Raw genomic sequence first — 17119 nt, forward strand, 5'->3', positions numbered from 1 at the left:
AAGGCAATTTCTTAAAGAATATGTTTTACCATTATCTTCGGCTGAACAAAATTAAAAAATTAATTCTTCTGAAAGAGTTGATGATTATTATTACTTAAGTTTAGAATCATTAGAATCCAAATACACATTAACACAGAGGACAACCCCTTTATTTTATTCCAAATTAGAAATTCTGAGTTCAGCTTTATGTAATCAAGTATTAAATGTTTTAATTAATACTATTTGACATAAAGCACCCCACCAGAGTAAAAAATGTTTGTTTGCTTTTTTCTGATCTATAGAAAATTTTTTTCTATAACTTCACTGATCAAAGAAATAGATCTAAGTCTCATAACAAAGTATCTCACTATTCAATTAACAGAAGACAAATATCAAAAAGGCCTCTGGGTCCCATAAGGCTAAAGGCCCTCTTCAAGCTCCAAGTCCTTCCTATACCCTGGACCAGTCTAAAACAGGAAACCAAAAAAGTCACATAAGTAAACTACGACTCCCCTCTTCCAAGGAAATTCAAATACCTTCTCCTCACACCTGATAGGTGGGTAATCAGTTTCCCCATACACTGTACCCCATTCAACAATATACAACCACCAAGGACCATCACAACATGATGTGAAAATAGCCTATAAAATTATTGGTCCCCTATGATTTATGCTTCTGGATTAGCACTATCCAAAAGAAATAAAATGTGAGCCACGTGTAATTTCTTCATTTCTAGTAGTCACATCTAAAAAGTAAATCAGTGAGATCAATTTTTGCAATACTTTGCTTAACCCCATATAGACAAAGAAATATCACTTCAACATGTAATCAAAATAATAATTATTACTAATGAACTTTTTCCTTCTTTATCCTCTTCTATTAATTCTTCAAGATATGGTGAATTTTATACTTATAGCATATCTTCTTTTGGACCAGCTACATTTCAAGTGCTCCACAGCCACATGTGGCAAGTGGCTTCATGTTAGACAGCAGAGTTCCAGATGAAGGGACAGCCAACTATGACCAGCAAGAGCTAAGACTGGTTTTTACTATTTTTAATTCATTGGTTAAAAAAAAAATCAAAATAATAATATATCATGACATATAAAAGTTACATGAAATTCAAATTTCTATGTGCATAAAATAAATTTTATAATATCACAATATTTGTTTACGTATTGTCTACAGCTGCTCTCACCCTACAAAGAAAAGTTGAGTAGTTATGACAGAATATAGGACCTATCCTAGGGCCTCAAATATTAACATCTGACTCATTGTAAAAAAACACTTTGCCAATTCCAGTTTTAGGTAATCCTGAGAATTAGATCTGAAAATAGTGTGTACTGAGATTCTGAGTCTGAGCCACAGAAGGGATAAGCACAGTACTTTCCAGAATTTCAGTTGCCTGAACGAAACACAGTCTCAAAATGTGCCACAAATCAAATGAAAAGGTTCATATACAAACTCAAAGTGGCTATTTAAATTGTGAACTAAGATGGAGATCCCCAGCTTTTACTCATTTCTCCTCCATTCATCAACAAACTAGCAGGACCCACTGTTCCCATCTGTGCTTTTAACACAATATTGTAAGTGCTGCACTTACAAGAATATGATTAACCTGAGTTAAACAGGTTCAGCAATGTTAACCAAATAAAAATGTGAAAAATAAATTGACAGCAAAATGGGTTTTCATTTTCTTTTATTTTATTTCATGGTGTGGGGATTTAACCCAGGGCCTGTGCATGCTCGACCACTGAACCCCAGTGTTTTCATTTTGCTTTTTTGGTATAGGGGTGCCTTACCACTAAGCCTTATTCCCAGTTCTTTTTTTCTTTTTCTCTTTTTTCTTTCTGTTTTGAGACAGGGTCTCACCAAGTTACTGAGGCTGACCTTGAACTTGGAATCCCCCTACCTCAGCCTCCTGAGTGGCTAGGATTACAGGCATGTACCACTGCACACGACTAACCCCAATGTTTTGACTTTTAAAAACTCAAAAAATTTTAAATATCTCATGATCACAACAAATAGAAAAAAGAAAAACTGTATAAAAGGAAAAGACTAGCATAATGGGAATTTAGGTAATATTTTTTTCCTACTTTTCTTTTACAATAAGATTTTAGAACTTTACAAAGGAAAATACTTGTTTAGGCCTAATAAGGAACACCAGAATTTTATCTCCATTGGGATTTTTACTTTAAAATAATATCTCTTGAAAATTTCTCTTATCTCTGTAGAAAGTAATAAATGTGGGGTTTTTTCTTCAAAATAAACTGAGGCACTCTTACCATACTCTGAGACTTGAAATGATTGATAATATGTCTGGTCCTATTGGGAGGAAGAAGAAAGACAAAATATGAGTTCTTATTCAATTATTTTGCTTGCTTACTTACCTGCATATAAAGGTTTAGAAAATGAACTTTAAGTTACATTTTATATGATTTAATGAACCAAACAGTTTATCTTAATTTATGAAAGCTTATTTTTAGACAATTGCAATAATAAGCTTGTGAAATTTCAGAGTTTTACTTTCCAACTTGCTTACATAAACAGATGACCTATCTCTTTGCAGGTCATTTAAATAAAACTGTTTAATATGGTTCATCATTTGCAAAATAAGATTAAATATGATAATCAATAAATTTCATAAAGTAAGGATAACACATATCAAACTAATTATGGATTTCAATTTTGTTTTGAATATCACTATCAAAAAAACCAATGGTTAAAATAAAGCTAAACATAATCAAAACTTTCTTTTTTTTTTTTTTTTTTTTTTTTGGTACTGAGGATTGAACCCAGGGGCACTTTACAACTGAACTACATTCCCCCTTTTTCATTTTTTTTATTTTGAGACATGGTGTCACTAAATTGCTCAGGTCCTCCCTAAGTTGCTGAGGCTGACCTCAAATTTGTAATCCTCCTGCCTCAGCCTCCTAAATTTCTGGGATTACAGGCATGAGCCATCATGCCCAGTTCCAAATTTTTATACATAATCTAGGATACAAAATCATCATGAACCAACATCCTTCACCTTTCTCATTCCTTAAATTATTATCTAGTTAACCATTAAATCTATACATTCTATCCTACTTTGATAACATTATTTCTTTTTCTAATATCAAGAAAGCATGTGGTTTATTATATCATTTTTCTAATTCATATTTCTGCCTATTCTAAATTATAAGTAACACATTAAGTAGAACCTTTTCAAAATAACTAAGTAATTCCACCAAAGAAATTTGTGTTCTAAATCTGATTCCCTAAACTTATCAAAGCAAACACACAGATGTGATTATGAAATATTAGTGTTTCCTAAAGTTAATCTAAAGCATCTGTATATCAAGAAGTTATTTCTTAATCTTAAAGAAAGGATATAAAAGACCCTAATAACCGAAGCAATCCTGAGCAAAGAGGGTACTCTGGAACTATCACAAGACCTGATTTCAAATCATACTACATAGCCACAGTAACAAAATCAGCATGAGACAGGCATAAAATCAGGCCCACAGACCAGTGTAATAAAACAAAGGATCAAAAAATAAATCTACACACCTATAACCATCTGATTCTCAACAAAAGAGTCAAAACATACACTGGAGAAAAAAACTGCACCTTCAACAAATTGTGCTGGAAACCTCAATGTCCACATGTAGAAGATTGTGTATTCCTATCTATCGCCCATACAAAAATCAACTCAAAATGGATCAAAAGCCAGGCACAGTGACACACGCCTGTAATCCCAGAAGCTCCAGAGGCTGAGGCCAGGAGGATTGCAAGTTCAAAAGCCATCTTCAGCAACTCAGCGAGGCCCTAATCATCTTAGTGAGACCCTGTCGCCCAAAAAGAAAGAAAAAACAAAAACAAAAATAGGGCTGGGGATGTGGCTTAGTGGTTAAGCACCCCTGGGTTCAATTTCCAGTACCAAAAAAAAAAAAAAAAAAAAAAAAAAACAAATAAATAAATCATTGTCTAAAAGTTGACTTTAATATAGTCATTTAAAGAGTATCCCAAATAAGTTGTGCAGTTCTCATCAATATTAATCATATCTGTGATGTGTGACTTAAATTGTTTTCTTGTCAAATATAGAAATTTTATAAATTAAATGTATTTAATTCATTTGTAAGTTCTAATTTGTCACCTTGAAAATCAAATCAAGAAGGTAAAGTACTCAAGTACCTATATTACCAGTTTTACTGGTAAACAAAGTGTTCTGGTCTTTTTATTTTCAGGGGTTTTTTTTTTCTTTTTTTTTTTTTTTTCATTGTACACAATTTCTCTGGTTGTACACAATGTAGAGTCACACCATTCATGTAATCATACATGTTCATAGGGTAACGATGGCTGTCTCATTCCACCATCTTTCCTTCCCCCCACACCCTCTTCCCATCATCTCTCTACACAATTCAACGTTCCTCCAAGAATTCAAGACTTTAAATTAGTTTTTGTTTATTACTGAGGTCAGCACAGGTAAAGCTATGGATAAGAAATTAAATAAGGATGATGTCTCTGCTAAGTTAAAATTACATAGCAAATATTCATTAAGTAGTACATGCAAAACACCATATGAGGTTCTATAAAAATGAATTCAGGGGCTGGGGATATAGCTCAGTTGGTAGAGTGCTTGCCTCGCAAGCACAAGGCCCTGGGTTCAATCCCCAGTACCCCCCCCCCCAAAAAAAAAAAATGAATTCAGTCCTCAGCATCAGTATATTCAGCCGTGGGGAAGGACAGAGTCAAAGGCTTTAACAGCCATGCACTACATAACAATGGGCATAGTACCATGGTGGCCAACCATACAGTCTACTGTATAGGAGGATGTACCACCTCAGTGTTGAAAGTGTACTCCATGATGCTCATACAATACAATCGCTTAATGATGCATTTCTCACACTATGTTCCCTCCATTAAGTGAAGCATCACTGTACGTGATTGACAGCGTCTTGGGATTTCATGCACTGTGCTTCTGCTCATACTTTTTTCTATGTTTAAGTCACTCATACTTCCACCTCTACCCATCTTCCAAGGCTTAGCTCAAACTTTTTCTTTCCCTGTTCCCCAAACGAAAAGAAATCTCTCTGTCCTCTAAGCCTTCATGTTTTTTAGCCCTTCCTTCACTTCCTGTCACTTTTTGCCCTGTACTGTAAATATTTAGATATGTGCCTTATCTTACTGCAAGTTCTTTGAGGTTTAGATTCATATTAAATGGTTTCTGTATCGTTCATAGTTTATCTCTGGGGTTGCCAAAAAAAAAAAAAAAAGAAAAGAAAAAAAGAAAAACAAAATGTGCTCAATAAATATGTTAGATTAAATAAAAATTACTGACTTTTACAAATGTAGGAAATCAACCCATTTATTTGGGCCTACTTTAAACAAAAGCCTTAAAGCCAAGTGTTAGGCAATTATTTACTTAACAGGTAAGTAATTACAGATTGTATTTTAAGTAAGTTCTGTCTTCCCTACTGCCCCCATATTGCCAATCATTCCTGATGACTCTTTTCTTTTATGGGGGGTTTTATTTCATGTATTTATTTTTATGTGGTGCTGATGATCAAACCCAGTGCCTCATACGTGCTAGTCAAGTGCTCTACCACTGAGCCACAACCACAGCCCCTCCCTCTTTCTTTTGTCTGTCTTCCCCTTAAGTCTTTTGTTCTCTTGGTACTCCTAAATATCTTTCTGACTCCTGTTTCCTTTATGTGCTGTCTTTCTGACTCTTGACTGCTGGCCCTTCACATATGAGCCCAATGCTCTCCCAACCCCAACTTGTAGGTGAGTTCAATTCTTGTGTTTTTAACCATCATTTCTATCTTATAGACTCTTAAATCTTTATCTCTAGTCCACATCTCAACTGGGGGTTTCAGGTTCGAATCCACCTGCTGGACATCGCCACCCAATGTCCTACTGAATGTCCCAGATTTCTTTATCTGGATTTAGCCCCTTCCAAGTAGTCTGTCATGATGTGCTCTCCCGTGTCATGTTGAATCCCCTTCTCTCCCATACTGCTCTGTGAATTATTCAATCATTTTCCTTAATACAATATATTTTAAGTATCTGCTCTACATCATCTCCTATAAATGACTATGAAATCCTGTGGACAGCACCTCGTCAACAAACTCCCAACATTTGTTGAATTCATGTATGTATGAATGAGTGAAAGTTAATTCTTTTGTCCCCAGGCTGATTCCGATGATGCTCATTAGATTAGCCTCAGTTATCAGATAGTATCTCCTGCAAGACATTAAAATAACTCTTGAGAAGGACCAGGTTACACCAAGGAGGCAAATTACCCTCAGAGTAACCTTATATCTGCCCTTTATTTGGAAGGAACATAAATGCCAAGGAGTAGAAGAGGCCACTAACAAAAAACTGAAGGAAAAGGAAAATGCTTCTTTTCACTGTCGTTTTAATTATTTCCATAAATCAAGAAATCATCTTGCAATCAAGTGCTGACAGCACACTTTGCACCATACCATGTCTTCCCAGAGAGTTTACAAGTGGTAAATGCACATTAAGAAATAGATTTTTTTTAAAAGATTTTTAAAATGCTACTTAAAATAAAAAAGAAAAATTATTTTACCATTCAAAGGATTTGGACAAAAGCAAAAATGATCTTTGCAATATTCAATTTACTGTTTACTAGGCACACAGGATACTTATCTTCAGAATGAGTTTAGTTATTTTTACAAAAGATGTAATCCAGAATGGTAGAAGATACTGAAATATTTTAAATTAATAACAATTCATACAATTAGTAGCCCTTTGTATCATATATAACCACAACAACATTGATATTAAGTATTTTCATTAGTCTAGAACAGGGATCTGCAAAGACCAGGTAATAAATATTTTAGGCTATGCAGTTTATATGGTCTCTGTCACAACTATTCAACAATGCCACTATAGTGCAAAAGCAGCCAGAGATAATATGTAAGGGAAAAAAAGTATATATGTTCCAATAAAACCTTATTTACAAAAACATGGATCTGACTGAATTTGGATGAAAGGCTTTGCTGCCTCCTGATATAATAAAAGGAATTAAATTTATTTCCAAGTTTTTCTGTTTCTTCTAGCTGAACTAAACAAAACCTGACTGAATTTATTTAAAAACATGAAGAAAAAAAACTGATCTTTTTTATGAAGTACAAGTTTCTTTTACTGAATGATTTTCCTTCGGTTTCAAAAGAACTGAATCTACTTCAAAATGACTTGATACATTAATTGCAAGTCATCAAATAGGGCTAAGCTCATTCACTCTGCCAGCAACTGGAGAAAGCAACCAACCTGAAGGCTTAAATACTTGGACAGCCTGTCTTCTAAACAAACACCTTTCCTGGCAGGAGAATACATAACTCATCAATGTCTTCTGTGCTCTTCTTACCTAATATGGTCACCATTCCATGGGGAAAGCTCTGCCTTAGAAGTACCCATATTCACTATCTGTTTGCATTAGATGCAAGTCTTCCTCAATTAGATTTTCTAAACAATTTCTAAGGCAAAAATAGAAAAGAAGAACCAGTGGGTATTCTCTTTAACTCCTACAGCAATCTCTGTAGCTTCTCTAAATGTTGATCCTGCGTATTAATTTATTATAAGGGTATGTGTTGTATAAATCAGTCAAATGAAAGGGAAAGAGAGAAAACATTATTTCTTTTAATTTCTTTTTAGTTGTTGATGGACCTTACTTTATTCATTTATTTATATGCAGAGATGAAACTCGAACCCAGTGCCACACACATGTGAGGCAAGCACTCTACCACTGAGCCCAACCCCAGTCCTATTATTATACATTTTGAGTCAAGGTCTCACTATGTTGCTCAGGTCAGCCTCAAACCTGTAATCATCCTACATCAGCCTCCTGAATAGCTGGGACAACAAGCATGTACCACTGTGCCTGGTTGGCACATGTAAAAATTAAGAAAGTCACTAAATTTTTTCAAACTACGCATTATCAGGATATTAAAATGAACTACTTCAGACTTAATTTTGGCTTCGGTACCAAAGAAAATAGATGCCACCTACATACATCTTCCAAAAACAAGTACAAGACTACCATGCAGGACTTGTAAAGGGGGTTTCCAAAAACTAGTTTTGAAACAACCCCTCAGTTCTGTGGAGAATATAAAAGTGTTAAGATGAAAATAAACTAGGAGGGAATTTTGGGAGAAAAGTCTCGATGAGTTAGGAGTGACACACACCTCTACCTCCCAAACTCAGGTGGGTGTTGCTTCAAACCTAGAAAAAGGGACTTTAGTGGGAAAATCCAGAAAGTTGGATATGTATTCCTGGGAGCATCTTCAAGTTGTCAGTGAGCATGTTCACATACTTGAAAAATCTAAAAAGAGATTCCTGGAACGGATCAACTAAACTGACAATGGAGCTAGCTGAGTGCTTTGTTGGGTTAGTTTGCACCTCCCAAGTGTTGAAACAAAGAAAGCACCAGCATTTTCTCTCAGTGAGACTGCAAAAAAGAGTGAGGCATCATGGGACTGTTTTCTATCTTGACCGAAAGTGCTGGAGGGGTAGGCTGGAGGTGTGCACCCTGGATGACCAGGAACTGAAGGCAGTTATGAGCTACCAGAGGAGACAGATGCAAAAGCATTCAAGGCTCTTTGGATGAAGAAGATCCCAGCAGTGATAGGGATGTGCCAAATAAACAACAAATCAGTTCTAAAAATGAAAAAGTGCTAATTTTAAATGACTTCTAAGCCCAGAAAGTTCTGATGCCAGATGACAACAGTATTTCTGTGAACCATATTTTATAGGATAAATATTGGCAAACTCATATGTCTCATCTTTGTACAGCACATAAGAATTTTTTACAGCTTCTCTCTCTTCCCTTCACCCAACACAACCTGGAAGAATTGAAGGCAGCCTAGTAAGTTGGAGACAGGGAGCCACACCAAAGAAAAGCTGAGCTGGGAGAAGGGAGCACTTTATGTTATGGAGTTGTACATATGAGTTACTGAATGTAGACTTGTGTGAGGGGAAGAGTTGAATGTAACCAAAAATGATTAATTAGTCCCAAAGAACAGGACTAAATGGCAAAAGAATAACATTGTGGGTTTTTTTATTATTACTATTGTACCTGTTGAGTATTAAATTTTCAACCTCACCAACCTCACAGTTATAAAAAATAACTGGACACAGAAAACTGGGCAGCTGTTCTTATAAGAAAGGTTGAGGATGAAGAGGGTAGTCAAATTTCAAACTCATAAGATGTTTTTCCACAACAATCAGTTCTAGGCTGAGTCACAAAGGTTTACCTAACATAAGTACATCAAGCATCAAGGAAATCATGTGGTCTTTTGCTACTATCCTCACCATATGCCCTATTCATTGTCTCCTTAGAACAAAAGTTTCAAATGAGGCACTCTATGACACCTGGAATCTGGATTTTGCCTCTGCCATATCACAGCACCAGTGGATAACCAGAAAACAGCACAGCTTGCCTCTAATTGCCCATCCTTTCTCTCCGCTTATTCTCATTGATGCCTCCTCAACACCTGACACTATAGCCACCCGTTCTGAATCTCTATCCCTCTGCTTTGTGCCTGCACTTTCTTGGCTCTTTCTTCCTGAGTCTAGCTATCCTTTCTCTATTGCTCTGAGTGTCTCCTCTTCTGAGCTCCTAAAAGTGGTAATTTCTGATAATTCAGTCCAAATATGTTTTGCTCAGCTCTCATCCCTAAACTGGGCTTCCATTGTTTACTCCCTATAGCTTTAACAAGTGATTCCCAAACACCCATAGGTGAAATCTCAGTCACCTTCTACTCCTCTTTCTCTTTTGCCCCAATCATGATCCAGTCAGTCACTGGATGATTATTCTTTTAAAGTGTCTCTTGAATTCAACCATTCCTCTTTATCTCTCTATATCTGCTCCCTTGATATAGTCCCTTATTACCTTCAGAATGGACTATTACATCCTAACACAGATGACATTCAGATATTTCTTAAACAATTATACTAATCCTCAGACTTCAGTTTCTCCCTCTTAATCAAAACCACACTCTGCCACAAAAATGATTTTCCTGAAATGCTACTCTGATCATGTCAAACTGCTACCTATGGCTTGGGGCCTAGCTTAGTGGTAGAGCACTTGCCCAGCACGTGTGAGGCACTGGGTTCAATCTTCAGCACTGCGTAAAAATAAATAAAAATAAAAATAGAGATATTAAAGAAAAGTTCTTTAATTGTTACCTAAAAACTTTCTACAAAAATCAAGAAGAAGACAACAAATGTTAATGATTTTCTGCCTGGGAGTTTATCATAAGGGTATTATACTTTCTAATGTGTAATGTTTAGATGTTTTTACCTTAATTATGCATTACTTTGCTAATCAGAAAAATTGAAAATGTAAGATTTTATCATTTATAATTCAAGACACTCGTTCACACACATTTTTCTTTCTTTGTCCTCAGAAATTTATATGAAATTGTAACACTTGTTAGCATGCAAAAGAAAAAAAGAAGAAAAAATCCTTTTAGAGTTTCCTTTCTATAAAATGAAATCAAAAACTTAAACCTGGTATCCAATACCCTCCACAGGTCAGCCCTCAAACTCTTCCGACTTTCTCTTGGACTACTACTGTCTACAAGCCCTCCATTCCAGGCATGCGCCTGCTCCCAACACTGTGACTCTGTCACCTCACTCAGAGCTCCATTCACCTCTACTTCTGCACACTCCCATCCAAGTCCTGAGCTTCCTCCAGCCCCATCTAGTCACAAGGACTTTTAAAGCCGGGGAGTTCTCTGATCCAGGGCTTATATTTTATAGCTGAGGAAACAGATTCAGAGCTGAAGTGACTTGCCCACAGTCCCTCAACGGGGGCCCTAGGATCCAGATCTCATGACTTCTAATCCAATGCTCTTTGCATTTACTACATAAAACCTCCTAAATTTAAGCTCCTTGAATATAGGAGTGTCTTATCATCTTCAGATGTTTACTGGCTGGTGATTCTTTTGATCCAGCACATGAGAAAAAAGTTCCATCGTTTTGGCTTTTTTCAGATCCTTACTAACCTTGCTGTGTTTAAAATATTGCCCATATAACACTAGTCATGTAATAACCTGTCTTTTTCCCTCTTTTATTTTTACCATAAAATTGGCAAAGAGTTTAAAAATAAACAAGAAATCACAATGAAAATATCATCCTATAAAAGCGTCAGTAGATGTATATTTTTTAAAATGCCTTTGTTTTATTTATTTTTTATGTGATGCTGAGGATCAACCCCAGTGCCTCAAATGTGCTAGGCAAGTACTCTACCACTGAGCTCCAACCCCAGCCCCAGTAGATGTATATTTGCCTACCTAGACAAATGACAGAGCCAACAGGATTTGCGAAATGACTGGAAGTGTTTATTAACACTTACATTGTCCTTTCCTATTTAGAGCCTAAACATCTGTGGTCTAAACTATAGTTACAACCTACTTCTCTAGGGGTTTCAACCTAACTGAGCAGCAGAATCAGCTATGCTGGGCTTAATATAGAGAGATCCTTGGTTCCCACCCCAGAGTTACTGAATCAGAACCACCAGGGCTGAGGCCCAATACAGAACTGCCTTCATCCATCTACTCCTTCAACAGCACTGTGCTGGGAGGTGAGGATAAACCCTCAATGAATGGAGATTTTGTTCCAGTAAAAACAAAGATATTTATCAAATAATCACATACATAAGTACATGATTAAAAACTATGGTAAAGGCTGTGAATTAAACCTATAAGAATTAAGACATCTGGAGATGAGATGGGGAAAGGAGATCCAAGTCAGGTAAGGCCTTGTGTAGGCCATAGTAAAATATATGAGCTTTACTCTAAGAGCAGTGAAATGTCTTTGGAGAGTTTTAAGCTAGAGAATAACATGAGCCAACAAATGTTTAGATTCCTTTTACTGCTGAGTAAAGAACTGGCTGCAAGGAGGGAAAGAAAATTTAGAGAGAAATAACTCAGACATGGCAACCAGAAAACAGAGAGAGCTCTGGTCACCAAGGACAAAATATAAACCCCTAAGGCACACACCCAGTGACATAGTTCCTTCATCCACAACCTACCTACCTATCTTTAACACCCAGTTAATCCATTTCAGTGGATAAACTCAGTGATTAGTGTTGGGACTAATGACACGTTAACTAACTCAAGCTGACTCCTTACTTCCTGACGAGTGAGCAAGATCAAGACCTCAAAGGCGATTTCAAAAGTTAATGACGAAAGGTGCCAAAAATATGCAATGGAGAAAAGATAGCCTCTTCAACAAATGGTGCTGGGAAAATTGGAAATCCATATGCAACAGAATGAAACTAAACCCATATCTCTCACCATGCACGAAACTAAACTCAAAATGGATCAAGGACCTCAGAATCAAACCAGAGACTCTGCAGATTATAGAAGAAAAAGAAGGTCCAGATCTTCAACATGTCGGCTTAGGACCAGACTTCCTCAACAGGACTCCCATAGCACAAGAAATAAAAGCAAGAATCAATAACTGGGATAGATTCTAACTAAAAAGCTTTCTCTCAGCAAAGGAAATTATCAGCAATGCGAAGAAAGAGCCTACAGAGTGGGAGAAAATCTTTGCCAATCATACTTCAGATAGAGCACTAATCTCAGGAATCTATAAAGAACTCAAAAAACTCTACACCAAGAATACAAATAACCCAATTGACAAGTGGGCTAAGGAAATGAACAGACACTTCACAGAAGAAGATCTACAAGCAATCAACAAACATATGAAAAAATGTTCAACATTTCTAGTAATAAGAGAATTGCAAATCAAAACCACCCTAAGATTCCATCTCACCCCAATTAGAATGGTGATTATCAAGAATACAAGCAACAACAGGTGTTGGAGAGGATGTGGGGGAAAAGGTACACTCATACATTGCTGGTGGGGCTGCAAATTAGTGCAGCCACTCTGGAAACAGTGTGGAGATTCCTTAGAAAACTTGGGATGGAACCACCATTTGACCCAGCTATCCCACTCCTCGGCCTATACCCAAAGGACTTAAAATCAGCATACTACAGAGATACAGTCGCATCAATGTTCACAGCTGCTCAATTCACAATAGCCAGAGTGTGGAACCAGCCTAGATGCCCTTCAATTGATGAATGGATAAAGAAACTGTGGTATATATATATACAATGGAATATTACTCAGTCATAAAGAATGATAAAATTATGGCATTTGTAGGCAAATGGGTGAAATTGGAGAATATTATGCTAAGTGAGATAAGCCGATATCAAAAAACCAAAGGACGAATGATCTTGCTTATAAGTGAATGATGACACATAATGGGGGGTGGGAGGGGTTAGTGTTAGGGTTAGAGTTAGGGTTAGGGAGGGGGCAAGAATGGAGGAATGAAGGACTGTATAGAGGGAAAAAAGGGGTGGGAGGGGTGGGGGGAAGGGGAAAAAATAACAGAATGAATCAAACAACATTACCCTATGTAAATTTATGATTACACAAATGGTATGCCTTTACTCCATGTACAAACAGAGAAACAACATGTATCCCATTTGTTTACAATAAAAAAAAAAAAGAATGGAAGAAAAGAGGGGTGGGGGAAGAAACAAATAGCAGAATGAATCAAAAATTATTACCCTATGTAAATGTATGATTACACAAGTGTTATGCCTCTACTTCATATACAGAGAAATAAGATGTATTCCATTTGTTTACAATAAAAATAAATTTTTAAAAAAGCAAAAAAAAAAAAAAAAAAAGTTAATGACGATAAATCGGACCACCATCAGGGATTGGTTAACAGTTCCGCAAACGTGATCAGCTTGAGCTTGCCATATAGTCCTATGGGACTCTCACCTGCGTGAACCCCCAATGCCTTGCTGACCTTTAAGCTGATTGGTTCCCACCTAGCCCCCACCCTACATAAAAGCTGTGCGACTTCCTCAATAAACGAGATTCCTGCTGTGCCTCTGCGCTGACAGACCTCCCGGCTCTGGTGTGTTTCCTTTGCCGCCCACACTCATCATCCTGCTCCGCCCAGTATTCTCCTCAGGCCGGCCCTGAGGAGGTACATCTGACCTTGTTGCCCGACAGGGAGCAACAGATTAGGTCATGCATCTCACGATCTACTCTTTTCACCTCTGAAAATTCTTGCATTGTCTTATACATGAGCTTTTGGGGGATATCTAATATCCAAACCATAACATTCCACCCCTGATCCTCAAAAGTTCACATCTATCTCACAATTGAAAATACATTTAGTCCATTTCCAAGAATTCCCATTGTCTTAATGGTTCTAGCATTGCCCAAAAGTTTAAGTCCAAAATCTCCCCTGAGATTCAAGGAGAGCTCTTAGCTATGAGAGTAAACATCAAAAGCAAGTTACATATATCCAGTATATATAATGGCAAAGAAAAAATATTTCCATTCCACAAGGGAGAAACAGGGCCACAGAAAGAAGAGATGGAACAAAAGCAAGGCCAAAATTAAGCTGGGCAAACAAGTCACATAGCTCCAAGTCCTGCATCTAGGGCACATGGCATGGTGATATTCTCTGCAAAGGGCTTGTTTAAGTAGGTTGATCTGAAATATATTTAGGGGTAAACATTATGGGAATGTGTAATGGCCTGGATATGGGTAGGAAGAGCATGAGCTGTCAAACAGAGCTCCAAGGCCACCCACTCGCACAGCTGGATGGATGGGGAGTACGCCGATAAACTGGAAACTGAGGAAGCAAAACTGGAGTGAGTTGGAAAAATGAAGGCAGAGAGATTCTTTTTAGAAGACTGGCTAGAAAGGGAATATGAAATCACTGGAGAGGTATATAAGGTCAAAGTGCTCTATTTTTCTTTTTTTGATTTTTTTGTTCGTTTATGTGAAAGACTTTCAACATATTAGATTTTGTGGAATGATCTGGGAGAGAAAGGGGTCCAAGTTGATGATCTAGGAGAAATAAGAGGTTATCAGTATTGTAAATTTTGTGAGAGAGTGGTAGAAGGGAGAAGCCAAGGCAGAGTAGAAGTATTGGTCTTAGATATGAAGAATGACACCTTTTCTGTAGGAGAATAAGCATGAGACGGACACAGAGGCAGGTAGAGAGGGTTGAAGAAATACCCATCTGATGAGTTCTGTTCCTCTGTGAAGTAGAGTTGGAGTGAATCTACCTAGAATGAGGAGGAAGGAACCAGAACTTCCTATAACACAGACTTTTCCTGAGTCCCTCGTCAGAAAATATTGTAAGTATTCTGGTGCTCATGAAGACTGAAACTAACCGTCTGAAGAGCTGAAGTCGTTCTGGACCTGACAGTCAATCTTAGTGATAGGACTTGGGGAAAACAGGGCTAACCCATAAGCCAGACATAGACTGTGCAAGGCTCCAGTAAGAAGGACAGTGGACAAGCATCCAGTGGCACAAGTACACTCATTCCTAAAAAGTTTTCCCATTTGCTGTTCAAGTATATTGTGCTGTGCAAGAAAAAACACTGGCTTCCCTGATGGAACAGTACTAAAGAGAAACATCCAAACAAAAATCACTCACACAGCCCTCTCTGCTCCAAAGAATTAAGGTTTTTAAAAACACATAACATGACTACCTTTCTTGGAAACTGTCTCAAGCAAAGCTTGGAAAAAGCAGCAAAAGAGCCAAAGCTTCATGTTTAATGGGAACATTGCCCCTGAAGTAACAGAATTCTGTTTCTTAGTCTTTCCTCCTCAATTCAGCCAGGGAGAGACAAGCACTCCTCTTCAGCACCCCACTTGGGTACCCAAAGCTGTCACCTCTAGTCATCACCAACAAGTTATAATATTCCAAAATTCCCTCTATGTCATTGAAAATTAAGCATCATAAAGAACTATAAACATATATCCTACAAATGTCAAATTCTTGGTTTTGATGTTGTACTACAGTCATGTAAGATATCACCAATGGGTACCCTGCATAAAATGGACACAAGACCTCTCTGTACTGTCTTTGCAACTTTCTATGAATCGACTTCAAAATAAAGTTATTTTGAAAATTAATCTTCTTATGCCTTGTATGACCAAGATTATAAGGCTGGCTAGATGATAGCTAATCTCTAATAATATATTAATGGATAATGGTTACCAGAAAACCTATGTGCTACAACCCAAGTCTCCTAGGCTCAAATCCTCACTCAGAAGGCACAGCTCCTGCAGCCAGAATCCGAGACACTTTGGGAACAATCCAACGTATGAGGAGGGGATCCATATGACACCCTCAAACCACAGAACAGAGCTATCATCTTCTCCATCAATGGATATAGCAGGTCCTGATGAAATCTAAACTCAAACCAAAAGGGTAACCATTTTAAAACAGCAATAGCTGTACGTTTTAACTTTATAGGATTGAAAGTGTCAGGAAATCTAGCTTCTCACTCAAATCCTTCTACAACACACTGACTGGGTGAAGCTCACCACATCACACCTCTTCATTCAGATTCTTTACCCATAAAATGAGATGGATCTAAGTGATGTCTAAGAGTCTCTCCAGTTCTGAAACCCCACAGGATATGCCCAGATTTCCTCAAATTCTCCATTTCACTGATGATCATGACATACTTAGGTCTGATCCTAAAATTTTCTAACTGATGCTAAAAAGATGTTATGTGCAGAGAGGGATAGGGACAAGACATTTGAAAGGAAGGCAATCCTAAGGCAGGTTTCTGGTGGGAAAGAACAACACAAAGAATTCCTCCCAAAAATTCACATCAGCTGGGTGCAGTGGTGCGGGCCTGTAATTCCAGCAATTCAGTCTGAGGCAGGAGGATCATAAGTCTGAGGCCAGTCTCAGCAACTCAGCGAGACCCCATCACAAAATACAAAAAAAAAAAAAAAAAAAATTTAAAGGGCTGGGATAGTTCAGTGGTAAAGTGCCCAGGGGCTTAACCTCCAGTATCCAAAAAACATCACAGAGATTCCAGAAATTAAAATGCACACCATCAAAGAACTGGCAGTAATAGATCAAATGGCTCAATCATTAAATCACAGGAATAATCTGGCAAGAAAACTGTGAGCACAGTTTAAATTTTGTAAGAAATTAGAATCATCAGTTATTGACTGAAATCTTTTTTAATTTTATAAATCAGAAAATCCAGGAATTAATCCAAAAGTCCCTTTTCCCATTGGCTAAAGCTCTCGAAATGAAAAAACATGAACATGTTCTTTT

At 37.2% G+C, this 17119-nt stretch overlaps 1 protein-coding gene and 1 non-coding gene across 3 annotated transcripts in view; one reads left to right on the forward strand and one right to left on the reverse strand.

Annotated features, from left to right (window-relative positions):
- Cd109 (CD109 molecule) overlaps positions 1-17119 on the reverse strand; it is a 135480-nt gene that overhangs the window by 74586 nt on the left and 43775 nt on the right. For both annotated transcript variants that reach the window (XM_047558705.1, XM_047558703.1), the window contains exon 7: positions 2265-2304. In XM_047558705.1, coding sequence (XP_047414661.1) covers positions 2265-2304 — 40 coding nt within the window. The remainder of the gene's footprint in view (positions 1-2264; positions 2305-17119) is intronic.
- Positions 4574-4646, forward strand: Trnaa-cgc (transfer RNA alanine (anticodon CGC)). Its single transcript has one exon. It is a non-coding gene; the product is annotated as a tRNA-Ala (tRNA).

This window comes from Sciurus carolinensis, chromosome 7 (assembly GCF_902686445.1).
Source record: "Sciurus carolinensis chromosome 7, mSciCar1.2, whole genome shotgun sequence".
Taxonomy (NCBI): Eukaryota; Metazoa; Chordata; class Mammalia; order Rodentia; family Sciuridae; genus Sciurus; species Sciurus carolinensis.